The sequence below is a fragment of the Setaria viridis genome, chromosome 7 (genome assembly GCF_005286985.2).
Source record: "Setaria viridis chromosome 7, Setaria_viridis_v4.0, whole genome shotgun sequence".
Lineage (NCBI taxonomy): Eukaryota > Viridiplantae > Streptophyta > Magnoliopsida > Poales > Poaceae > Setaria > Setaria viridis.
Genome location: NC_048269.2, coordinates 32,357,184 through 32,384,476, shown reverse-complemented (window position 1 = coordinate 32,384,476; position 27,293 = coordinate 32,357,184). Strand labels below are relative to the sequence as shown.

The window sequence follows — 27,293 nt, the reverse complement described above, 5'->3', positions numbered from 1 at the left end:
GGCACTCATGGCCTGCGCCGCCCGGAGCAGAGGGAAGCCTCGCCCGTTCTCGCGTCCCGCGCGCCCGGCGGCAGGGATGTGACGTCCGCTCTCCGCAAGCCGTCAGCAGGACGGCGGGATCCGCCGCCTCCCCCAACGGACACCAGAGTCGCGACGAAACGCCCTCATCATGACCCGGCGGCTACAGCCACCGAGGAGGCCATCGACAGGGCGCGACGGCGGCCACCCTTCTCCGGCATACGTGCCGGCAGACGTCGAAGACCTGGGAACTCGGTTCCTCCCTTCGTGTTGTATTTTTACCCAGCTATGTTTAACTCTTTACTGCTCCCCACACCCGGCCTCACCTGTAACCCCGGTGGTCTCCTTACGCTATAAAAGGAGGATCGGGGGCCTGAGACGGGGGGCTCGACGCACAACTCAAGGCACCATAACGCCTCCAAGCCAACAGAACATACGGAGACACCCTGCTAAAGCATCAGTGCACACCAAGAGACTTGGGACCGGATCCCATTCTCACACTTGTAACCCCTACTACAGAACCCCGCCTGGGCAACACGAGCAGCTCCTGACATTGGACGTAGGGTATTCCTTTGCCCGAACCAGTATAAACCCTGTGTCTCCCGCGCCACCATCTCAAGCCTTACGCGCATATAAGAAATTTATTAGTCTAAGTCTTGATCCGCTAATCTTGACAACGACACTGATAGTCTTGTAAGTCTTTATTTATCTTTTTACGTGATACTGTTACTGTTATTCACTAATGATGTTATGAAATTAGATCTTGGCATACATATACATATAGGTAGCACTTGGTTTTGTTATAAAACCAGGTGCGACAAGGGGGAACCTATATTCCAAAACAACTATGCCCATTTCATCGAGTTTCAATGAAGCTGTCAGGGGAACAATGGATTCTCACAAACGTTTATGCACCCTGCACCCCAGAAGGGAAACTAGCTTTTATTGATTGGTTCAAACAACTATGCCCATTTCGGGGAACCTATATTCCAAAACAACTATGCCCATTTCATCGAGTTTCAATGAAGCTGTCAGGGAACAATGGATTCTCACAAACGTTTATGCACCCTGCACGCCGGAAGGGAAACTAGCTTTTATTGATTGGTTCAAACATGTTGACATGCCTGAGGAGGAAAAATGGTTAATAGTTAGGCCATGTTTAGTTACCCCCAACTCCCAACTTTGACACTATGCAAAAAGAAGATTCCCCATCACATCAAACAAACTTGCGGTATATGCATGGAGTACTAAATGTAGACAAAATTAAAAACTAATTGCACGTTTTGTTGTACTTTGCGAGACGAATCTTTTAAGCCTAGTCAATATTTGGACAATAATTCACAAATACAAACGAAACGCTACAGTGTGCTACAGTGTTGGCACAGTAATTTTGCATCTTCCAAATTGGCCAACTAAACAAGGCCTTAGAGACTTTAACTTGATTAGGAAACCGGAAGATAAAAATAAACCGGGAGGAAATATCCAGGAAATGCTTCTCTTTAATGAAGCTATCAGTAGGCTAAGGCTAACAGAGATCCAGCTCAAAGGATGCAAATACACCTGGTCAAACAAGCAACAAAATCCCCTCTTGGAAAGACTAGATTGGTTCTTCATATCTAGCCATTGGACAACCTCCTACCCAAACACCTTTGCTTCATCGCTATCCAGAGATTTCTCGTACCATACACCATGTGTCATATCGATCTCTACAAGTATTCCAAGGCCACAGGTTTTCAGATTTGAGAATTATTGGCTAGAACATTATCAGTTCCCAAGCATTCTTCAACAAGGATGGACAAATCAGACTACAGGTACAGATAGGGCTAAGGCCATTGGGGCCAAGTTCAAGAACGTAAGGAAAATCTTCAGGATCTGGAAGGCCCAACTCCCGAACCTGGCTAAAGTGATACAAAACACCAAAGACACCATTCAATTAATAGACCTCATTGAAGAGTTCAGAGACCTTACCCTCCAAGAATGGAACTTCAGAGAACTCATCAAAGCACACCTGCAAAACCTGCTCCAGCAACAGAAGATATATTGGCAACAAAGAAGCTCCATAAATTGGGCCAAAAGGGGGGATAAGTGCACAAGGTTTTTTCATGCAAAAGCCTCAGTCAGAAATAGAATTAACTATATATCTTCACTGACCGATACCAATGGCCAAGTTGCCACAGGGCCTGATGACAAAGCCAAGATCATATGGGAAGCATTTAAAGAACGAATGGGAGATCAGAGTTCAGTCACATGTATTTTGATCTATCCTCTTTGATAACTCCAGATCCGGACCTAGATTGGCTCGAATCACCCTTTATAAAGGAGGAGATTGATAAAATTATTGGAGAACTGCCCAATAACAAGTCACCAGGCCTAGATGGTTTCAACTGGGAATTCCTCAAGAGATGCTGGCACTTAATTGCAGAAGACTTCTACAAACTGTGTGAAGGGTTTTATGATAGAAATGTCTGTGTTCAGAGCATAAATGCCTCCTATATTATTGATGACACATTACTGGTTATGGAAGTTGACCCATCCCAGCTCCTACATCTCAAGCATCTCCTTAACCAGTTCGCGAACTCAACTGGCCTCAAGATAAATTATAACAAGACAGTTATGGTTCCTCTTAACATTTCGGAAGAAAGATCACAAGAACTATCGTTGCTGTTCAACTGCCAAGTTGGCAGTCTCCCTTTTACATACTTAGGCTTGCCACTAGGCACGACAAAGTCCAACATTGCAGGGTTCATGCCCTTAATAAAGAGGGTGCAGGGAAGTTTGGGAGGTATATCAAACTTGCTTACTAAGGGAGGTAAACTTGAACTGGTGAACTCAGTCTTCTGCTCCTCCCCAATCTTTCACATGGCAACCTTGAAGCTTCATAAGGGTGTCATCAGGCAGCTTTACAAATATAGAAAGCACTGTCTTTGGAGAGGCCAGGACTTGAACTCCAAAAAACCATCTAAGGCAGCTTGGCCTATGGTGTGCCTGTCAAAACCGCAAGGAGGGCTGGGAGTTATCAACCTAAACACCCAAAATGACGCCCTGCTCCTAAGTTTCTATACAAGTTCTTTAACAAAGCTGACATTCCCTGGGTTCATCTAGTTTGGGATAATTACTACAATAACGGCAAACTGCCTGGTCAGCATAAAAAGGGCTCATTCTGGTGGAGAGACATAGTTAAACTACTGGACAAATTCAAAGGGATGGCATCGGTGTGGGTTTCAAATGGATCTATGGTTTTATTTTAGATAGATACATGGGATGGACATAGGTGCCATCCCTGGATTTCCCACAGTTGTTCTCACACGCCAGAAATAAACCGATCTCATTCAAGGAGGCCACCGACACAGAACCGCTAAAGCAAAATTTTCATCTCCTCCTTTCGGAAGAGGCTCAACAGCAATTAATGATTCTCCGGACCGACTGGCAAACGAGAGGGCATCCCATGATAAAGATCAATGGACCTACATCTGGGGCAGCCCTATCTTCTCGGTAGCAAAAGCTTACAAAGTTCTTACAGGCACGAGAAACACTCACCCGATTTATAGATGGATATGGAAGTCCAAATGTCAAATGAAACATAAGGTTTTCTTCTGACTACTACTTAAAGACAGGTTGAGCACCAAAGACATTATTGGCAGGAAAACCATGCATTTAGATACCTATACCTGTGAGCTTTGCATCCTACAGAAAAGGAAGACAATGCCACACTTATTCTTAAGAAGCAATTTTGCCAAAGCTTGCTGGGCTTCCATTGGGATTGTGGTCAACACAGCCAGGCCGCCAATTTACATTTTCAACTCCATCATGAAAAACTGAATGTGCCCTTTTACATGGAAGTCATAATTCTGATGGCTTGGGCTATTTGGTCTATGAGGAATGACTGGACCTTCAATAATACTGCACCGTGGGTGCAAGGATGCAATAGAAAATTCAAAGAAGAATTGACCACTGTCTGTCTATATCGGGCAAAACCGGCTTGGAACCCTGCCACGATGGCTTGGCTAGAGGCCCTGTAATCTTTCCTGTTTTCTTTCACTTCACACCGATCTCCATTTTTCTTCTGTAACTTGATTTTATTTCAATGCACTTCAGTAGGGGTTTCGTCCTCCTGTTCCTTCAAAAAAATTCGCTTGTGCCGTTTCCAAGACCCCTATGCTGCATAGACAAATCCTATATGTAGGTACCAGTTTTTTTATAACTAGGGACTTACGATTTGATGATGCATGTGCACAATACGTAGTGGTATATATACGTCTATTATTATATGTGGATAATTTAGTAATGGTTACATTGGAAAAGTGATATTTCGAATAGAATGACATTTTAGACTTTATGCTAGTGTCAAAAAACATTATAGTGATACCATTTGTGTTATCTTATCATGATACCCCGTATACTACCTATGTATGCTACCCATATCGCACGTGAAATTTTAGTACTATACAATTAATCTTAACCATCGGATGTTTTTATACTAATCCCTTTCGAACACTAGTATAGCCTAATATTGTGCATCGTAAAAGAGCTCATCTATGATGCCACTTTGATTCACTGTGCACTATCCTAGCTCTATACCCCACATGTTATAATTTTTTACTGACAAATTTGATTCCAGCGTTGAGCTCAGTTTGTCTAATCTTAATTGTGCCTACACCTAACCTTTGTCAAGTGCCAACCAAACACGCTAATGTTGTTGCCTGAGCTGAGACCGCACTCTTTTCACAGAAATCGCTACTCGCTCTATGCACTGGAGCCTACCCGGCCACAAGCGATGATGTTTGGTTGCTAGCCACCATTTGCTACATCTATCCTTTGTCAAGTGTGGCAAACTACAAAATAAAGAAATTTGAAGCCACATTTTACCATAGCAAAGAGAATTTTGCTATATTTTTTAACTCTATGACATGTGGAGCTCAAAAAGAATATTGTCTAAAGTTAGTGGCCAACCAAACACCTACCAATTGATCAAACTTGCCTAAGCTTAGGTATGCCAAGATGTGACAGGGAATCAAACACCCCGTAAGCCCATCAACCCCTTATGCCAGATAACTCAAACAGGGCCCTAATCATCAAGCTCCAGCTTTGGGCCATCCCCATGTCATCCAACACGGGCCGGGAGAAATGTACAGGCCCTTTACTGATCCCAGCAGCCCGCGGACCTCTCTCACCTCATCAGTCAACAAGCCCACCCCGGCCGTCCCAACACCAATCCGAGATCTAGAGGCATCTCGCTAGCCTTCTCTTCGGCGGCGGGGCAAAAACCCTAACCTTCCCGGCGGCGGAATATGGAGGCGATGGATCTGGAGGCGAAGCTGGGTGAGAACGGCCACGGCCACAAGAGGTCTGATCTGGATCTGGAGGCGAAGCTGGGTGAGAACGGCCACGGCCACGGCCACAAGAGGTCTGATCTGGATCTGGAGAAGGCCGCGGGTCAAGTGCTTCAGGGCGGCGATGCTAAAAGGCCGCGCGAGGCCAACAACGGCGACCACCACAGCGCTATGGAGACGGATGAGGAGAAGGAGGAGGAGGAGCTGGGGCCGGAGGGTTGCTTTGAGTTGCACCGCAAGAGTTGGCTCTCGATGTTCGACAGAAACGGCGCCATCCCCTTCGAGGCCGAGAGTACGTATTCGTCTGCACATCTCTCTTGCTTCTCCTCGTCTTGATCAGCTTTTCCTCGTCTTGATCATCTTGTTGGAGCTTTCTTCAGTCGTGGCCAACGGATTAGGATCCACTCAAAAACCGTAATTTCAAATCCGTAGCATTTGTTTCTTTTCTTATATCAAGGAGGCATGATTAGACGCGTGAACTTGCTGGGGACTGGTGCTTGAGATCAATGGTAGGAGGTTAGAAAAAACGTCATGATGTGGGTCATCCGTTTTAGATCCTGTTGTTTACAAAACCTACTGATTCTATTTTAGAAAGAATAAAAGATAATATTAAATGTTAATATGAACCCCGTTTCAATCCCATATTGGCTTGAGATCTATATGATTTCCCCATATATTTGCTCCTAATTACATTGTTTGTCAAATGTTTATAGTAAAAAAATCCCCTTTCCAAGCCATTTTATCATATGCAGCTATACGAGTAACAGTTTTTCCTTATGCACAGCATTTGTTTGCTTCATCATCAATCAATTATGATGTCTAGGTATAGATGACTGGACTAACAAATAACCCCGTTCCTTTTTCAGCCCAGTACCCTCCCATGTGCTACACGGACATACCGATGCTGCCATTAACTGCTGGACCTGGTGATACCATGGAGGTCTTCTTCGTCAAGGTGACTCAGATCACCAGCGACCTCCAATGGCCACTAGATGTCTATGGCATTGTCGCTGTGCGCGATTCCCTAGACTGGAAGCGCAACTACCTCTTCAGGCGAGGCAGAGATAATTGCCAGACCCTCACCTCTCAGGCATGTTCAAACATCTGTGTTTCAACTTCTGTCCTATTCCATTGCCCATTTAATCTACTATAAGCATCTCAATGCATGTATATGGTGTAATCTGCTTGGTAGTACTGGTAATATCAGCTGATTTTTATGGCGCTTAGCTCCAAGCTAGCATTCGGAAGAAATATTTATACAGGTTGATACTGTGAATTAGGATCTGAACCTTTCCATCAGAGATACTTTATGCATGTTGCTGCTGGCTCTTAAAACGTAAATAGTAAAACTTGGTTATATTTTTAAAAGTATATCAAATGTAGTTTTTATAGTTGGTATCCACTTCAGTTCTTGGTTGGCTGGCCCTGACATGCAAGATTTCAGTAGGTGGGCACATTCCTGATCCTTAAATCTGCATTTTAGAGGATGCTATTAAGTGGTTTTGTATGTGCATCACTAGTGAAATAAATTGCTGGCTGCTGATTCACCTTTAGTGATGGTGTTTCCAAAGGCAATTGAAATCTGCGGGCTTTTAATTTGTCTGGCTGCTGATGCACCTTTAGTGATGGTGTTCCTAAAGGCAATTGAAATTTGCTGGCCTTGAATTTGTGTCACTGTATGCAGGATTCTCTTTTGGAACTTACAGGTCCTAGCCGAGCTATCCTGCTGTGGGATGAGCCTATTTTTGAGATTGACCTGAAAGTGAAGGACACAGGGAGTTCATTGTCTGAAGATGACAAGATTTTATGCTTGGATTTCTTTGGATACAACAACATCTCTTACAGAGGCAGTCTCAGTTACACCAGAACAGAGGTGCTTTCAAGCAAGCATAGCACAGTGGAGGTCAGGTACGCTCATGTCAAGCGCTCCGTGGAGGCGACCATCACTGCCCGCATCAGCAAGGGATCAGGCAACTTTAGTGCACGCCTCACTGCCTGCAACACGGGCATTGGTGAGGATGTAGTGCTGCTGGACACCAGGGGCAAGGAGGTGGTCGTCAACGAGGATGGGGAGGTCACACTGCAGCGCCGAGTAGTCGTCGTGGAGGAGAGGGCTGAACTGATCCTTGGCATCAAGGCTGAACAGCTAGGTGACGCTGGCGAGAGCAGCACTAAGCTTGAGAAGAAGTTTGGTTTTGTACCTAAGTCAGCCCTGAGAAATCAAGGCTATTTTCACATTGGATCCTCGAGCCTGCACATGGTGGTTGCATGGTCTCTTCTTCCTTAGATTACTTCAGAACTGTGTGTCATCGTACCACGACATGACTCGGCCACTGACTTGGTGATGCTATTACCTGGCAAACTAATGTTGCTTCCTTCGGGTGGTTTAAGTTATTATGTAGTTGTTTTGTAGTCAGTGTACCTAGTGTTATAACATATGTATGTAAGATGCTTGTGAACTGATGTCTGGTACTTGTTCTGGTTATGCTGCCATGCAGATTTAATTTATGTAAGCCTCTAGCCCTGATTATATCTATTTCTTTGTCGAGTCAGTATGCATTTTGATTTATATGTTACATAAACAACTACTACCTCCATCCATAAATATATGAAGTTTAGGACAAACAAATTAGTTCAAAAATGGTCTAATTTGCTTGTCCTAAGCATCATATATTTGAGGACGGAGGGTATAATTCATCCAACTGATGAGTGTGTGCGATGAACATTTCTGCCACCTAATTACTCTCTATTTACATTTCGTGAGAAAATAATAAGATATTTACCACCTGCTCTGTTGGGCTTCGTCAAGCTGCCATGTTCAACATGAGCCCCTCGTACACTGGTTTCGTGGCCATCTTGATTATTTACCCTCTCCACCACTTTCGTTTCATTCATTTACATTTTCTGTTCATATTCACTGGCACAGGAATTGATCAGACTGCCCTCGTGGCCAGGAAATAAAAAGTTCCTTCAGTTCATCCAAAGCAACCGCTGGAACCTGGCACCATGAATCTTTCTCTTTGAAAAAAGTATCTTGTATGCCACTAAACATTATACCATTCCCTTATGTGATATATAAAGTTTTGAGTTTACTTACGTCATTACGTGCCAGTACTTAAATTTCCATTCTCTTCCGTGCTATCTCGGTTACTTACTCAAAATCCAATGAAGAAGGACGTTTTTGTCCAATTTTCTTACGTACCGCTGAAATGCAAAGGGTGAAAACTTTCACATACTCCATTCACCTAATAAAAACCGCAATTCTAACACTTCAAAAAAATCCTAAAAAAAGTGCAATCCTTCGCTTTGGACCACTAGGAGGGCCTACTTAATTAGCTTAAAGATAACCGGTCAAAATACATTTGCTAGTCTCAATTACTTTGCATGCCGTAAATTTACGCTAAGGAAAAAGAAAAGACAACATGCCTAAATAGTTGGATTTGGATAGTTCATAAGGAATTTGACAATGATATTAATTCGTCTTGTGATGTGATATGATCAAATTAGACAAACATGCATGCTCCCTCTGTCAAAAAAACAAATCACCCAAGAAATTGTAGGATGGATTAAAAAAAACAAGGAGTTAAAATGACCTTATTTATTCTGGTGCTAATTGACTGATGCATACCTGTGCATATAAGCACGTACTAAATTAAGTGTAATAACTTATTTTTTTTTTGACAAATTTTGAATGATAATATCCGTATCAAAATAGCTGTCAATGACACTTAGTCTTAACCATTCATATTATTAAAAAATTATTTAAGCATCATTTATTTTGTTTTTGTTTGTGGCTTACTTTACCATCATAAATATTCTTTTCGTACGTTTACAATAAATTTTTAAATAAAATGAATGGTCAGATGTATCAGAAAAAATTAACAGCGATAAATATTTTGCTATGGAGGAAGTATATTTATTTTTGAACGAAGGGACATGAAAAACCCTAAGCAAATTCCCTATCTGCCATTAAAAATTTAACTCATTCCTTACGTGCCATCAAAATTAACTCCATCCCCTCAGTGCCACTGAAAATTTAACTCCATCCCGTACTTGCCATTCCGTTGGATTCTACCGTCACTTGCCGTGAAGGCCTCTGTGGGTCCCACATGAAAGTGGGAGAGAGAAAGAGAACTCCTTTCCCCCCTCCCGATCTCCCCTGCGCCTGCGCCCCCGCCGCACCCGTCCGCAGGAGGTTTGAGCCGGGGCGCCGCCACCGCTCCCGTCCGCAGAGGTCCAAGCCGGGGCGTCGTCGCAGGCCCGCAGCTCCCGCCGCCGCTTCCGTCCGTGGGAGGGAGGTGCTGACTCGGGGGCGATGCCGCCACTCCCGTCCGTGGATGGGAGGGGCCGACCCAGGCTCGCCGCCGCTCCCGTTCGTGGGAGGGAGGGGCCGACTCGGCTCGCCACCGCTCCCCCGCCGCGGCGAGATCTACGTGGCTGAGCCATTTACAATAAATGATTACTTTACCATCATAAATATTCTTTTCGTACATTTACAATAAATTTTTAAATAAAATGAATGGTCAGATGTATCGGAAAAAAATAACAGCGATAAATATTTTGCTATGGAGGAAGTATATAATGATTACAGACCTTAATGGTAGAGGCAGAATTGTCTCGGTGAAGAATCTGTGGTTCTAAGATACATTGTACCGACTGGATGTTTGACTTTTTGCCACTGGGACCCTTCACGTGGTGAAATCCCAGATCTTGATGCCTTGCTATCACATGCTTATGATACATCCAAAGCAGGGTTGAAGACAAAACACTTAGGGTTTCACAAAGCACTCTGTGTTTTGATGGGGTGGAATTGGCTTGTTGCTCCAGACACATCTAAAGCCCATCACTCCATTTCATCTGAGGAAGTAAATGCCATGAGGGGAGATCTCATGTTGTGGCCTCCAGTAGTTGTGATACATAACAGCTCAATCGTGAGCAAGGCAAAGGATACTGAAGCAAAGGTTGTGTCCATGGAAGAAATTGAAGGCGTACTGGCAAGTTAGTTTCCGCTGAGCCTCAGAAGAACATACCTGTGCACTTGTTAACTTTTTGTTTATCAATATGGATACCTTAGAAATTATGATTGTGGCTAAATATGTTCTTATGTTGTCTTCTGTAGTATTTCCTTAAGATGTTATGAATGGACTGATACATTGGCTTATTTAGGCATACTTGTTTGTTCCTTTGTGATTATGGTAGTATTTTCGTAGCAAAATGAATGCATTTGTAATAATGCAGCTTTCTGAGAGGTTAATCTTTAGTTGTTAATAGCAGCCTTGTGCTATTGACTCCAATAGTTGTTCATGTTGTTTTGTTTATCCAGATATAGGGGTACCACGTGAGAAGGTGAAGGTTAGCCATGGAAGACCTGCTAATCAGAGTGTCTTCCTGGTGAAGTTCCAGCCAACAATATCTGGGTTTCAGGAAGCCATGAGAATCAACGACTATTTCTCCAGCAGAAACCACGGTAAGGAAGAGTTCCAGCAGATGAGAGATGGCAAAGGTAAGAAGGCTGCTCCTGTTGACAACCTGGAAGAGCTGCTGTATGCGCACATTGCGGTCGTCGAAGACCTGGTCTACCTAGATGAGGAAGCAAAGAGGAGATGCAAGATCAGGAGCAAGAAGGAAGTCGAGGCCAGTGCAGACGCCACACTGAACTTAGAACCATGAAGTATCACGGATAAACTAGATTAGGTTATTACCAGGTTTACTAGGATCTGAACTGATCACGTGATCCACCTTTTGCTTAATCCTACGGCTGCTTGTACAACCAAGTGGCTGCAGTGTAAGAGCGCGCAAATTCTGCTTTTGCCATCAAGTGATGAAATCCCAGATGCATTTTGGTTTTTGACTTTTTGCCACTGGGACCCTTCACGTGGTAAAAACAAACCTTGGGAGTGTCCAGTGGCAAAATGGTAGGATTACAGACCTTAATGGCAAAGGCAGAATTGCCTCGGTGAAGAATCTGTGGTTCTAAGATACATTGTACCGACTGGATGTTTGTGTTATTAAGTACTTTTCATTTGTCGTTGATCTTTGCTTTTAGTCTCCTAAATTAAAGTTACTTTGTCGATTTATTGTTGTGATAATTTTACCATAAAAGGCTGTCAGATTCCGTCCCAGCCCTCCAGTTGGCTGTGTTTTGAGAAATACCAACTTTGTCCCCACCCGAAAGAGTGTTTGGCTCATTGATCGATAAATTACGTCAAGTAGAATATTTTCTCGATCTTTTAGGTTGCAAAACAAAATCACGCCAATCCAAACAAGAGAAGTTGCAGGGCCTGGCACTGGCAGCCGGAGCTAAACCCCGGTGTTCATGGAAGACGAGCTTGTGCGGCTGCGGTGTGGTTCGGTCCTCCTTTGTTCCTCTGCTTGTCGACACGATGTCGTTAGACGCTGAAGCCCCGAGATTGGTGTATGTGTATATGGCGCCAGCCGCAATGGATGGGAACGCCGACGTGCTCGACGCCTCTCCGTACCGCAACACCAGGTAGACCGAACCTTCCGGCGAGCTGACGTAGCAGTGGCACCACCGTCCAGCGCGCGTCACCGGGCTTGGCGAAGACGATGCTGGCCATCCCGTCCCTGAGGCAGAGCACGCGCGTGGAGTCGTCGAAGCCCGCGCCGTTGACCTCCGCGTGCGGATAATCGACGACGCCCGAGGGGCCGCTCCGGAGCATATCGGATGTTTGATGCTAATTAGGAGTATTAAATATAGTCTAATTACAATTAATTGCACAGATAGTTTAATTCGCGAGACGAATCTATTAAGCCTAATTAGTTCATAATTTGATAATGTGGTGCTACAATAACCATTTGCTAATGACGGATTAATTAGGCTTAATAGATTCGTCTCGCGAATTAGCACAGAGTTCAGCAATTAGTTTTATAATTAGCTCATCCTAATTAGCATCCGAATATCCGATGCGACACTGTTAAAATTTAGCACCTAGTATCAAACACCCTCATAATTCTCGAGAAAATCCACGCGCCGTCTCCATTCACCACTAGAGCCAAGAGAATTTCTTGGACGAAATATTGTTTCAGTAATCAGCAAATATGCCTAGTCCTAAAGGCTAAACCACTAGAGCCACCCCATAGGTGTGCGCTGCGAACTACCATCCGGTGTCAGATGAATAACACCACTAATTTGATCAGACAGCAACAGGCAGAGCCAGAAGCACTACTCTCTCTTGGCAGTGGCTTCCACGGGGAGAGAGAGAGAGAGAGAGTACTAGCAGCTGGTTTTGATTTGACGGTTTGCGCACTAAACAGAGCCTGCCCTCACAGTCCCAGGTCCACGCCCCCATCCGAGGACCGTTGAAAGTTTGCATCACCCACAAGGGAGCTCCGTCGAATCCTTGGATTCTCTGTGCCTGCGATCTTCAGGTGCACGCTTGTTTTCAAGGTTCTTGTCGGATGTCATATTTTCGTGAGAGCGTTCAACCGCAACCGGAAAAGGCTATTTTATTCATGTATCGCTAAAAAAGGCTATTTCGTTTAAGTTGCCACCAAAATAAAAGACAGGAGCCACGAATTTCAAAATAGTTGGATAGTTAGCTATGAACTTTCCACGAAACCATCTGATCTGTATTTAGGGTTATGGTTTATGAGTAGTACGGAAGTCTAAACTTTGTTACCTAGCAGCATATAGAAAGAAAGAAATGTTGAACTGGAGTTGTATTAGGTTACATGTCTATTATTCCAACGACTCGATCGGAACACTACAAGTACTCTAATAGACAATAGCAAAACATGTGACGTCAACATAGTTAACGGTCGCTTGCTCCACGTCGCTAAGCGTGAGAGAGCTAGATTTGCAATACAATGGTAGGATATGTTTCACCCAACGTTTCTATTCAGATAATTTTCTTTTCAAATCCACGATATGTTATTCATTTCAAATCCACGATATGTTATTCCTAGTTACGTCGGTAGCAGAACATAATATAATATGAAACTGAAGTGTAGATTCTATAGTCAAGATGAAGCACCAAAGTAGGCTACACGCAGCGAGGGCGCAAGCAATCAGGCTAGTGCCGCACAAGGCAATCCGAGGTCGTCGCACGACGCCACGTACGCGCACCGCCATTTGGCCACGCTGATTCCGGCGGTTACACACTACTAATTCCTGCGCACACGTTTTCCTTCCGCGTTTCTTCCCTTTTCGGTTTCCATCCTTCCAATCTGCTTCTCCCTCCCTCCTCTCGCCTCACCATCCCCTGCAGCTCCATTAATCCCTGCGCCCGTTTCCGCCCAACCTCCCCCCACCCCAGCTGAGCGAGCGGAGCTCACATGATCCCCACGCGCCGCCGCTGAGGGTCCCCCGCCCCCATGTCTCTCGCGGCGTCAATGCGCAAGCCCGCCGCCGCGTGGCGCCGCCCGGGCGCCCGCGGCGGCGGCGGACCGCGGAGGCGCGGCGTGGTCGTCCTGCTCCTCGCCCTCGCCTACGCCGCGGGGACGCTCATGTTCCTGCTCGCCGGGAGGCTCTCCGGCGGGGGTCCGGGCGTCGAGGTGGCCTCATCCTCCCCGCTCCAGCGGCCGCGGCGCCACGCGGCCCCGCCGCCCTCGCCGCCACAGCCCGGGTCGGTGTACCGCAGCCACCTCGTCTTCGAGCGGCTCTGGCCGTCCATGCGCGACGACGCCACGCTCGTCGCGTCCGCCTCCTCCCTCTCCTCCTCGGCCTCGTGGCGCCGCAGCATGGTGAGGGCGCTGCTCCCCTTCCTATCTAGCGAGTAGCGACCACCCCTGTTTCTTCTTTGCTACGGGTATCATCGGTGCTCGCTGGCTTTTCTTGTGGGGGGGGCGAAGCTTCAGTTCTCGCGTGCTTCTTTGCTCCGTCTCTTCCTGGGTTTTGCTGCAAGGATTAGTCCAACTATTCCGCGAATTTCGGCGTCCTTTACATGTTCCTGCTCGGAAAATAATAACGGGAGGGATGCGCATTGTTTTTCTTGTTTCGTCAGGTGGTGTTCTTGTTGTGAGTTCAGGGCCGAAATAAATACAGGATGGTTCTTGGTTTCTTGGGCTTCGCCTTGTTTACTTCACCTTCGGTTCTGAGTGATCGATTCTACTGAGCATTTATTTACTAGTATATCATGTCTTTTTTCTTCTTTGCTTATGAACTAGATGTACTCTGAGTAACAACCTGTTGCATAGCTGTATGCTTTGCTAAACAAGGAACAGAATGTTTGTAGTTTAAGCCTCCTAAGATTCCAAAGGAAGAAATAATCTTTAGATCACAATACTGTGCCTCTTGAGAGCTTCAATTTTGGATGCAATTGGTTATCTTCATTCAAATTTAACTGTTAAATCAATCTGGGAATGTGCCAAAAATGAACCCCTATTGGTAGGGAATGGACAATGTGGACTTCCCTGTAACGTCTGGACATGTAGAATAACTTGCTATTTTGCCTATTTTTTCCTCTTGTTGGAACCAATCTGTGCCCATCTTTAGACACGTTTGCTCTTATCAAATTCATGTTATATAACACTTTTATGTTGGTATTGTGCAGTTAATGACATCACAATATCAAAATTCTGGGGAGCCATGGATGCCTTGTGTCAACAGCAGGCTGATTCGATCAGGTTCCATTTTGAAAATCTTTGCTATGATTTCGTACATCATATGTACCCAATTGAAATGATATACCTTATGGAATTCTTGGGCCACATAATCATGAGGAAACTGGATGAACTTTAAGTCAACACTGATAGTCTACATCACATTTTGGTTCTTTGCAGAGTTGCCGCCCTCAAATGGCTATCTCATGATTGAAGCAAATGGTGGTCTGAATCAACAACGACTTTCTGTAAGTACCAGGATTATTACTTTTTGAATAGATGTGTGCTCATTGTTCTGAGTAAGATATACCATTGCCATTGCCTTAAATGAAAGTCCAGTGCCTTGTAAATCTTTGATGCACCAATAAGTGGTTTTGGACGCACTTTATTCAACTGTGCTGGCATTCTTTAATAGTTGTATTATGAAAAATGAGTGAATTGGCAACAGCCTAGAATTTTTTCCATAAAAAGAAAGTTACTACCACCTTGCTTCTATATATGAGTGATTATGGACATCAGGGTGCACCAATGAGTGATTTTTGACAGTCATGTTAGTGTCACATTTTACTTAACTGCGTTGGCTTTCTTCAATAGTTTTATTATGAAAATGAGGGAATTGGCAACAGCGTAGAGTTTCTTCCAGAAAAAGAAGTCACTCCTTCCTTTTATATATGGAGTTGGATAGTTCAATTAAGTTTTTGACATAAATGTGGCAAATCAGTGGTTTTAGATATTCTTATGTAGAAAAGGTCCTGCTATCTAGGAAAAAAAAACAGTCTGAAGTACCATCTTGGTTATCACATTAATGCTTATATGTCCTGTTGTCAATATATTTCTTCTCTCCATTTCTTAAAATCCTGCTGTGATCCGTACCCATTAGCTGTGATGCTAATCTATTATATTTCTGAAGTTCTTGGAGTCTTCACCCTAAGTTGCATAATAATTAACTCAGATTTTGCAATGCAGATCTGTGATGCTGTTGCTGTGGCCAGCTTGCTTAATGCAATTCTTGTGATCCCAACATTTCATCTGAATAGCGTTTGGCGTGATGCGAGGTAACTATTTGTCTGATTATCACATTGTTTCCTTACATATAAAATGCCCTTTTTATTTGTGACTTCCTATAATTTTGTTGGGAAATACTAGTTTAAGAGTGTGAAAGGTTGTTAACATACAACATAAACTGCAAACTTTAACATTTTGATTTGAGAATGATCATTGGTATTACTTCTGTACCTCTTGGTTAGCAGTTTCATGAGGATATAGAATCTGACCTGGTGTATTTCTTCCAGCAAATTTGGTGATATATTTGACGAAGATCATTTCATTGAGACACTCAGAGAACATGTAAGAGTTGTGAAGAAACTTCCTGAAGATGTTTTGCTGCGCTTCAATCATAATATCAGCAGCATACCAAATATGAGAACTAAAGCCTACTCATCACCGAACCACTATGTGCAAAAGGTGCTTCCAAAACTGCTGGAGTTAGGGTAAGGAATACCCCCCCCCCCCCCCCCCCCCCCCCCCCCCCCCCCCCCCCCCCCCACTCCACCTAGAATGAAGGAGAGCTTGATTTAACTGGGACAAAGCCAAGGCGCATGTTTCATTTTATTGTCTGTTCTGTGCAGGGTTGTGCGCATAGCCCCATTCTCAAATAGATTAGCCCAGTCAGTTCCATCGAACATCCAGGCCTTGAGGTGTTTGGTAAACTACCACGCACTGAGGTTTGCTGAACCAATAAGAAATCTTGCAGAGGATTTGGTTGGCCGAATGATGAAAAAGAGTTATTTGACTGGTGGGAACTATGTTTCGGTGCATCTTCGCTTTGAAGAGGTTATTAATTCTCTCGTACATGTTCGCAATACGGTATTTTCTTCCATCCTACTGATACTGTGTACTTTTAGGATATGGTAGCCTTTTCGTGCTGTACATATGACGGTGGCTTGAAGGAGAAAACTGAAATGGACAATGCTCGTGAAAGGAGCTGGAGAGGCAAGTTTCGTCGACATGGTCAAGTGATAAATCCAGAGGCAAATAGAAGGGATGGAAAATGTCCTCTTACTCCTCTAGAGGTTAGACCTCCTTTTTTCTTTTTGTCTCCTTGTATTGTCCACTGTAAACACTTTCTATATCTACGCTGCTGTATGTGGATCATCTGATGGGAGTGCAGCATTTTATGTTGGACAGACAGTTGCATTTGTGTGCTGAATCATGTAGTCAGTATTTCAAAGTGTCCTAAAAATTGCTATAGGCTTGGTTTATCACTTTTTTTTCCTGCTTTTCTGTATTCTCAAGTCAGTTTAGTCGGTTAAGCTTCAGTTTATTACTAAGTTGCCTTCTAAAATCATTTAAAAGGGTTTACTGGAGATGATGTCCTCACTGAATGGATTCTTGCAGGTTGGTATGATGCTACGAGGCATGGGATTTGACAATACCACCTCCCTGTACGTTGCTTCTGGTAAAATATACAATTCTGAAAAATACATGGCTCCGCTTGGCCAGATGTTCCCTCTTTTAGCGACAAAGGATTCTCTTGCTTTACCTGAAGAGCTTGCTCAGTTCAAGGTATTACTTTCGCCAGCACTCTGTTTACTTGAATACACTGGAGAGCTGCATATCATTTCATTAAAGAAGAGATGGAGTTATTTTTAACACCGAACGAGTATGCATGCATGCTTCTGTTCACCTTTACCACATACAAATTTGGAACAATATGTTAGTCTGAAGTATCTGTCTTGGTTGAGAACAGAAGTTAGATTGGGACCCCGCTCACCAACCTATTCTCTGCAGGGACACTCATCTCGTCTAGCAGCGTTAGATTACACTGTTTGCGTTCAGAGTGAAGTGTTTGTGACAACTCAAGGAGGAAACTTCCCTCACTTTCTGATGGGGCACAGGCGTTACCTGTTTAGAGGGAATTCAAAGACAATAAAACCTGACAAACGGAAGCTAGTTTTATCATTTGACGATCCCAATATCAGGTCAGTTGTTTGGAGCACTCACCATACGTTTCGATCAGTAACTATCAATCATTCACTAAATCCATAATTATAAGTGGTTAGCTCATCACTGGCTGCCAGTAGCTGTCAGATCACAGCAATTCGGTTTTCAACTTTGGCCGTCTAGATGATAATTCTTTGATAAAACAATTGTTGAAGACTATGTTTTGACCAAAAAGTGGTCCGTTCTTGCTGTTGTTCTGGTTTTTACCTAATCAACTTCTTTAATTAGTATGCCTTCCCAACGGCCCATTGAACTAATCCCTGAATTTTTTTTACACCAGAAGCCTTTCCTAGGTTTTACATTTCTGAATATATTGGTCCAGTCCACAATTTTGTAGCACACCTAAATGTTAATTCTGGCATAGTTTTGTTTAGGACTGTATTATTAAGATGAGTTGTTTTAATTTCCCTCGTGCAATTTCAGATGGGATCGCTTTAAGCAGAACATGCAGGAAATACTGCAGCACAGCGACGTAAGGAGCATTGCATTCAGGAAACCTAACGATTCCATATACACCTTCCCGATGCCTGATTGCATGTGTCAGCAAGATGGGTTGATATAGGTTTAGCATACATACGGATAGTATACCACACAAATTGGTGCAGGCAGGCATTTTGTACACTTTGTAACCTCTAGGGTAGTCACCATATAGCAAGATTGACTGGAAATTCGTTGAGTTTTGTTAGTACCAGGGAGGTAGATGAGCTGGGGAGTTAGTTTGGCTGTGGATGTTGAAATATTCCGTTGAATGTATATGTAAAGAGGACTACTAACTACAAAGAAAAGAGAGCTTCCTTCCTTAGCACAGTATTACTACTACTAGAGCCATTTTCCCGGTCTAGTTTGTAATGTAATTTTTTCCTGCCGGGATTGTATTTTTATCATCATGTTTCCTCAATTAGGTGCACACAATTGGGAAATTCGGTGCACACAATTTGTTATAAAGAAACTTGCGATAGGTAATCAGATGCAAGGTCAGCCATGAAACGGCGAACTGCTAGAACATTGTATACTGCATGATCATTTGTACATACACACCAGGCAGCGTACATTTTGAAAAAAAAAACGCAACAGGAGTCGGTTTACATCAAACTGCATTCTGCAATACCAATATTATACATGTGAGAAAGCAGAAAGCACACCACACCACACCACAAAGCCGCCCAATCTCAATAGCATCCTGATGCACTGTCAAACTGCCATGACTATCACATATAAAAACAATAATTCAGGCTGACTTCAGCAAGTTACACCTCCGGCGTCTACATGCTATTTGAATCTTCAGAAGACCGCTCAACCTTCTATCGGGCTATGCTGGTTCTGTTAGTTCTCCATTATTTTTCATTGGGCCTGTGTTGGGATGTTGGCTGTAGGCCTTAAAATAACCTGAAGCAACATCATATCATAAATGGTTGTAAACGATCCCAACCTGCATGAAGGGCAGAAGGAGTAGATTGTTGTGGGGCCAACACACTGGAACCCTCAGCGCATCAGGTCCTTGCTTATAGCTTCAACTTTCGGAGTCTTTGTAGATATTTGGCGAGCATAGAAGAAACAGTTTGTGATGGGCTTGTGGTTCACAAAGCTCCAATAGTAGTTGTTGAATGATCCGAATTCCCGAACTACCTACAGGTAAGCATTTCGAAAGTTAAACACAATAAATACAGAATAGACTCTTTATGTACTGATGCTCCAACAGCAGGGCTCTAGTTGACAAAATCCACTGCTATGGAATAAACCCTCAAGAATGATATTCTTGAGGGTTTATTGAATCTGCTAACCTGTACTGGGGCTAACAGGGTGAAGGCACATTCTAACTGTTAAGCCCCATCACCCACTCTATAATCTCTTATCCTAGTAAACTGAACTTCCAAACCCATTGTTTTGTAAACGCGAATTGTCCAACAAATGTTTGTTCTTGGATAGATGACACATAAATTGCCGAACACGAACAACGCATAATAAAAAAAAATAGGCACACTGACATTCCTCCATCATAAGTACCTGATGCACTGATTGCATACTTGTAGGCATAGATAGAAGTATTTGGTAAATTTTCTCAGTAGTAGAAAAGGCGAGCAATTTACCATGTGCTACAAATTGCTATCCTCTAAAAACATAAAGCAAAAAAAAAAAGACAGCAGCTTAAATCCGAAGGTGAAAAGTGCCAAAAGATGAGAGGATAAGCCAGCGAGTACCTGGAGTTCCTTGTGATAGACTCCATTCTGACTGCAATATCTAATAGCATCCATTAACTGATGAATATGAATATTGTTTGCTAATGCCGAAGATTCAGATTAAGTGGTCACTGACATCATAAGAAAAAAAATATCAGGATCCTTCTTCTATAAGGATAATTAGAGTGTGCAGTCATTCATGGTTTAGGTATTTGGGAAACATGGGGATCAAGAATTACCTCAATAAAAATCGTCAACATGCAAGATCAACTGGGTAAAATTGAATACAAACGGCTAAGATATGAATCAGGTGTAACAGCCCATGGGCCGGGCCACTTGGGCCAAAAGTGGTGTGCGTGCGTGCTAGCAGTGCTAGCAGCAGCACAGGCTTTAGTGCCATACTGCTAGATATGAGTGGGTTAGACTAGGTTAAATAGCCGGTGGTAGAAAACTGTGTAACTCAGCGAGGACTAGCACAAGAAAAGAGATAATGTTCCAGAAACCCGTATACAAAAGAAATTAGACTTGACAGAAAACATCTGACAACTGATGCATATCTACCTAGTTGGTGCATCAGAAATGTTTTTGTCCATGAGGAGTTGGTGTTTATAGTTTCTGCTTTCCTATTAGTCAAATGAGGCAAAGCTCAAAACAATCCATCTAATAAGTGCTGTACAACAATATGAAGACAAAATTTACCAATTTTAATAAAAATGAAGCCTGGTTCAGATCAAGTTTGCCTGATCTTCAGCGTTCAAAAACTACCTAAACCACATACAACACCACTAACTGATATGATAGATATGTTGACGAGGAAAGGTACCATAAGAGCAAATGCACTATCAATTTCAGAGAAACTACATGCCTCATGCAAGAAACTGAACTGTTGGGAGCAAATTTCATATTAAGGCTTTTGCGTTTTCATACTTGAAATTAGCATTAGATATCTTCTCAACAAATCGGACCGACTCAACTCTAGTGTGGCACAATAGCAGCAGGGTTGGAGGAATTTGGCACATATGGGATGTCATATCAATAATAGCTGAAAGAAGGGTTTAGAGGTTAATTTAATCCCATGAATGGACCTGCATTTTTCTTGATACCACTAATGCTGAGTACAGAAAAAGATTATGCCTACAATTTATATGAAAGATAAATGGAAAAATAGTTTTGTGTTCAAAATCAAATGGATGGGAACAAAAATATAATCAAGAAGCTTACGGCATCACCATAACACCAAGTAATGAGATAGCAAGACCTGTAGCTCCATTTCCTTTTAAGTTCAGGAACAAAAAGGTCCCTTATGACTCCTGAAGCATCTGGTTCAGAATACCAGAGTTCAACTAAGAATAAAAATAGGATAATGCATTTGGTTCATGACTAATGTAGGTTCATGATATGAATAAGATAACCTTAAAAACATGTGCCTGTGGTTTGGATTTTGGAATAAAAAAGCAGCTACTGTTCTCCAGTAGCGGACAGTTAAGCAAATCAATCAAGAGAGATACAGCATTTCAGACATGCATAGTTAAGTTCTTTCTCTCCTACTTTAACTATAAACATAGTAAAAGCGTATCAAAGAAATTAGTCTGGCAATTAGAGAGAGCAATACTCAGATTCCATGATAAGGAATCAATTGGGACAAATACTCATTCATTGTTCCAAAGTATATTAGATGATCCTCCATTTCTTTAAGGAGCCATCACACAGAGTATGAGCTAGCTAACACGTAGTGATAAGATGGTAACTGATTAAAAACAAATACATACATCTGTTAGGATTGATCTCATCCGAATCAATCCAACGATTGAGTCGGACCCCTTGACCGCGTCCTGATCGGGGACGCTCAACCCACCACTGGTCGGCGGACCCCTGTCACACAACGCTATAAAAGGAGAAAGGTCGGGGCCGAGGCACAACACACGAATTTGACCACCGCCACTAACCCACCAAACAACCCTAGAAGGCCCCTCCGATCATGGGCACGCTGCAGTGACGGGAAGCACCGCCGGCCGTGTCGCCGTCCTCTGGACTCTACCGGCCCGTACTGCATCGCTGCTCCCACGGTTACTTTTTCCTACTCTACCTCTCCTGCCAAGCCCGAAGGTATGGGTGTTTACTCCTCTCTCTCTCTCTCTCTCTCTCCCTCCCTAGATTCTCAAGTTTATACAATGCTAAACCGAAATCACCCGAAGATCCACACCTAGATGATCCCTAATGAGTCTATCAACATCAGATCAGCTGTACCACACATCAATTTCAAGTATGCAGCGCTAAAATTTCAGTGAACCATCGTAAACCAAACAAGAACAGAACAGCGTTAAAATGTTGGGGGAAGAAAAGGGGTTTGTGGGGTTAGTGATTAGAGAACTTATTTGTGAATCCAAGTACAGCAATTGGTGCTAGACCATGAATGAACTCAATTTGGGGAAAATCAGAGATAGCAAAAGAGAAACGAGAGGCAGTAGGAAAGATGACAGGAGATATTTGACCTGAAGAACTGAGACCCATACAGTATAGCAGAGCAGCAGGGACGGATCACCGTGGAGTCACGCGCTGCAGCTGCGTCGTCGCGAACCCCCGGCGCCGCGGCATTCGCACCGCCGCCCAGCGTCAGGTACCCCAAGGTGGACGGCTTCGTCGGGAAGCAGTAGGAGAAGGCCCCGCCGTACGCGCCCGCCGCCTGCCCCACCAGCGACACCGGCAGGCGGCCGAGGCCGAGGAGCCCATCGATGCCGGTGAACAGACCGCTCTGCGCGTGGCCGCACCCGAAGAGGAATCCGAGCACCGCGCCACCGCGTCCGTCGCCATCAGCGTCAGCGTGTCGAAGCTGTACTGTACACGCCCGTTGTGTTGGGCCCGTCGCCGTAGCTGACCACGTACCCGCACTGCGCGCGCGTCTGCGCCGCCAAGCACCCGGACGCGTAGATGCCCAGCCCCGAGCACGCGGACCCGCCGCACAGCACGGCGGCGTACGACGAGGACTGGGAAAGGGTCGAAGAGCGGGTCCTTCTTTCTGAAGCACGACGACGCCGCGCGCGCCCGGCTTGCACTGCACACACGACAGGTCGCTGCCGGTGTCCACCTCCAGCATCTGCGCCACGCCCGGCGTGCCGAGGCTCGCCGTCACCACGTAGTTGAGATCGTGCCGATCTCCTAGCCCCAGTTCACCGGCACCTCCTCAGGATGTACTCCGCCCACCGCTGGTCCCCACGCAGCGTCTCGGCGACTGACGGCGTCGCTAGCGAGGACGTCCGCGAGGGGGCGCACGGCCCGTGCCTCACGCCGCCGGGGACGGCGGGCTGATTGGTCCCATCCGAGCCGAACCGAGGCGCGCGCCATGAGCTCCTCCCCGTGGCGCGCGCGTCCTCTTGCCATTTGCCACTGCTCCTGCGCGCCGGCTGGGGGGGGGGGGGGGGGGGGGGGGGGGGGGGGGGTTGTTTCCTAGCAGGGGCGACGCCGCGCAAGGAGGTACCGACGAGAGGGAAGCCAGGAGAGACGAAAGTAGCGGACAGATGCACATCAAATGGATGGAGTCCACGGGTACTGCTGTTTTCTAGCTTTCAGACAAGTTGATGACTGAGGTTTCCTCTCCATGCATATAGGGCAGATTTGGTCAAATGGCACTATGGCAGGTTGGTTAGGTATTGAAAGATCCGACCAAAAGTGGTTAAGCCTACCCCTTCCCTTCCAAATTTAAAGTCGTTTTAGTTTTGTCATAAGCCAAATTTCTTTAATTTTAACAAAGTTTGTAAAAATACATAAATATCTACGCTATCGAACTAGTTTCATTAGAAAAACCATGGAATATATTTTTTATAATGCATTTATTTGATATTGTATGTTGGTATATTTTTCAATAAATTTGGTCAAAGCTATACGAGTTTGATAAGGTAAAATAATCTTAGAACCTGGGAGTATATTGCAAGTGCAGGCTGGCCAAATGTTGAAGCACGAGCTCAGGCAATGCACTAGTGGGTTCGTATCTAAAACACGGTGCACTTGTTTTCCGAAAATAAAAATATAAATAAAAGAACAGCAGAAACATGCATAGCAGTGAGAAAAAAAAAATCCATGCTTCATCCAGTGGTTGGCCAGTAGTCCGTAGTCCGTACCAGTGTTCCGTGGTCTCACGTGTTTTTTCAAAAGGTTTTTGCAGGAGCTCCAGCAACTCGTGTTCCGATGGCGACGAGCTCCATGTGGTCGCCGCAGTACTTTGGTCTTGGTCTGTTTGGTGTGGGGGCTCCTGTACAGCTAGATAAGCAACATGGTTTTAAAAGTTCATTAGGTCTAATTAGAGATCAGAGCTACCGGTGTTCAGCTCTATTACACGTTGTGTGTCAGCTCCATGAACAAACAGCGTGGAAGAGTGATTTCCTACTGATTTTGTAGGAAATCATCGATGTCAGCTGACGTCAACAAAGAGATCTGGCTCCGTCCCTATACGGATTCAACCTTTCAAAGATTTCAATATTTTCCAAATAATAGATCAACATATCGAAAATTGCAGATTCAACAATTTTGGAAAGCTAGATCAACATTTAAAAAATTCTACCTTCAACATTTTCCCAAAATTATTTCAATATTTTTAGCGAATTGATTCAACATTAGTCAAATGTGAGATCAACATTTTGAAAAAAAAATGGATTGCATCGTGCCAGTGTTTCGTACCACCGACTAGTGAATGTACGTCGCGCTCTCCTCACTTCCGATGGCTAGCACACGAGGGGCGGAGAATTATACTGGTTCGGGAATGTCCTTACGTCCAGTTTCGGTAGGAGTCTTGTTCCTTGGATCGTGTGCACAGGGCTTACAACGGGGTGCTTGCAAGCAGGTGTTCGTGCGGTGTGGGAATGTGTGTTGTGCGAGTGAGTGCGAGAGAGTGAGAAGAAGGCCCGGTTCCCTTTATATAGACCAGGGACCGAGCAACAATGTTTTTTAGAAATGGAGGGGTCCCCGACTTAGAGGTTAGGGGCGGTGCCGTGGTCGGGGTCTTCCTTGTCCTATCCTCCTAGCCTGGCAGCGGGCTTCGCACGCCTTGTACGGCGACTCCTGTGCGGCGTGGGCCGCCTACGCGAGGCCTGGCCTGTGGCGTGCTCCCATCTCGTCTGCCAACCCCGTGGCAATGAACGGGACGGGAGTCATGGCTATCAGTCGTACTGGTGATGAGCGGATAGGCCTGAGCTCGAGGCGAGGGCGGGGGCATGCCGCCTGTTCCGGCTTTCCCCAACCTCCTCGGTGACTCATGGCCATCTCACACCGTCACCTAGCGCTAGGTCCCACCCCCCTTAGGGTCGTACGGGATCTAGCGCTGGGTCAGATCCTTGACCTTGACGAGTCGCCCTGACAGGGGTGGTGATGACATTGGGGCGCGTGGGCTCGTACGTTCGCGCGTACCTTCCCCTGACAAGCGTTCTGGGCGGTCTGAGGGGTGTAGCCTCACCCTTGGACCCCTTGGCCAAAGATCGGTTCCTTCAGCCGAGTCTTGTCACCGGCGTGGGACAGCCAGTGTGGCCATGCCCTGCATTGAATGCTCATCTACACGGAACCGATCCTCCCGTGTCAACGATCCTCCCGTGTCAACGGTGGCGAGCGGGCGAGGTGCTGTGGGACCTACGCGGGCCCTTCTCCAACCTGTGTGGCTCCGGTGTCCGGTGGCCGTGGTCTTCACTCCAGACTTGGGGTGGTCGGGAGGTGGGCCACGTCGTGATCTGGCCCGATCTAGCATGCACTTGGCTTTGTGTTGGTATTTATTAACATTCATAAATAAATACGCAGGCACACCGATATACCGTTGTAGCATTTCACCTATGAGTATTCCCAAGGGTATCGTATTTCCCAAAGGAAGGCGGGTAGGTCAAAAGAGTTTACTATTGCATACGAGTATATCATGTATGGCTAGTGTCAATACTCAAGGTAGGGGTAAGATAGATAAATAGATAGTGTGACACACACATGATTCATCTCAAGATAACAAAGCTAAGGAGAAGGACTAAGAGTTAGCTCTATGTTCATATGTACTTCCTATATAAATGCACAGATTATACAAGCAAACCATACATACACACTGTATAGACTATCAGTCTATCACCCAGGCGCACGCGAGGAGATAGTTCCCGCACTGGTTACGCCCTGTGAAGTTACTATTGATTTACGAACTCCTACAGCGTACCCGAACGTGGAGGAGTACAAAGGACCGGCAAGGCTGTCACCACCTGCGGCCTACCTCTAACTATCTGTGGGGCAAACTCATAAGCAATGAAGTTATGCAACCTAAGCACCATGCTTGCATTGTTAACAACACTCCAGACACCTCGAGCTATCGTATAGAAGGCTAAAGCTACCGTAGAAATGGCCATTGAACTGATGCCGTAGCATAGCACATCGACGCTATACAAGGTATATAAGCACACAAGATATAAACTATGGTATGGTCTATAAACACATATAAGAGCACGTGATCATATGCTATAAGAGCAAGGGTATACGACTAACATACGAGCGTATAAGCCTAGCACATGAACATGGCACGAACACATAAGCAACTCATGCATATGAGAACCAAGCACAACACTATATAAAGAATATATATCTTTGAAGTAGAATAAAGTCAACCTAGGAATAAAAGATACAAGAGCCATACCCTAGACTCCAAGGAGACCTAGAACCTGAAGCAGAGCTACTCTAGCCTAACTCCACTAACTTGGAAACTAAGAGGAAGAGAGTGAATCACTAGTTGTGTGTGTGTCTCTAAATGGAGCCCCTCCCCTCATATATATAAGCACCAAGAGGCAGCATCTCTGAAGGAATCTTCAGGGAATCTCCTACCGCCGCCTTTAGGACATCACCACAGGCTGCCACATGGAAGGTGGAGATGAAAGGGCACAAGGGCGGTTCGGCCGACCCCCATGTGGCGCCTTTCTCCACCGTCTTTATGTGGGAGACTGACATGTGGACCCCTATGACAGTTGTGTGCATTATCCAGTGGATTGAGGCGGTTTTGGTAGTTTGTGGGCCCTTCAATCCATGGGATGCACATGTGGCGGCTCTCATTTGTCGGAAGCATGCTTCTTGGATCCATAGAGGGTGGTTTTCCTTTATTTTGTGCTTTATTCACCTGCAACCAAATATTCTCCAAGGACAAGTGGAACTACATTATTTTGAAACCAAATATATGTGTGAAAAATGCCAATCCTACTTTATT

At 44.8% G+C, this 27,293-nt stretch overlaps 2 protein-coding genes and 1 long non-coding RNA gene across 4 annotated transcripts; 2 read left to right on the top strand and 1 right to left on the bottom strand.

The window, feature by feature from the left end:
• Positions 1-5,210: 5,210 nt before the first annotated feature.
• On the top strand, positions 5,211-7,884 carry LOC117865701 (uncharacterized). Its single transcript, XM_034749935.2, has 3 exons — positions 5,211-5,640; positions 6,215-6,438; positions 7,033-7,884. Exons 1-3 carry the CDS (start codon positions 5,307-5,309, stop codon positions 7,633-7,635), a joined length of 1,161 nt encoding a protein of 386 aa, XP_034605826.1. The 5' UTR covers positions 5,211-5,306; the 3' UTR covers positions 7,636-7,884.
• A 5,624-nt stretch (positions 7,885-13,508) lies between these two features.
• LOC117865695 (O-fucosyltransferase 10) lies at positions 13,509-18,714 on the top strand. The gene is made up of 10 exons (XM_034749928.2): positions 13,509-14,051; positions 14,861-14,933; positions 15,090-15,157; positions 15,876-15,964; positions 16,202-16,399; positions 16,538-16,742; positions 16,814-16,981; positions 17,307-17,474; positions 17,700-17,890; positions 18,336-18,714. Exons 1-10 carry the CDS (start codon positions 13,683-13,685, stop codon positions 18,472-18,474), a joined length of 1,668 nt encoding a protein of 555 aa, XP_034605819.1. The 5' UTR covers positions 13,509-13,682; the 3' UTR covers positions 18,475-18,714.
• A 156-nt stretch (positions 18,715-18,870) lies between these two features.
• LOC117865707 (uncharacterized) lies at positions 18,871-21,747 on the bottom strand. 2 transcript variants are annotated; one of them, XR_004642607.2, is made up of 3 exons: positions 21,311-21,747; positions 20,111-20,220; positions 18,871-19,538 (listed from the first exon to the last, which is right to left on the bottom strand). It is a non-coding gene; the product is annotated as an uncharacterized lncRNA (long non-coding RNA). The 2 variants fall into 2 exon arrangements; XR_004642606.2 differs by having other exon boundaries at positions 20,111-21,747.
• Positions 21,748-27,293: the final 5,546 nt, after the last annotated feature.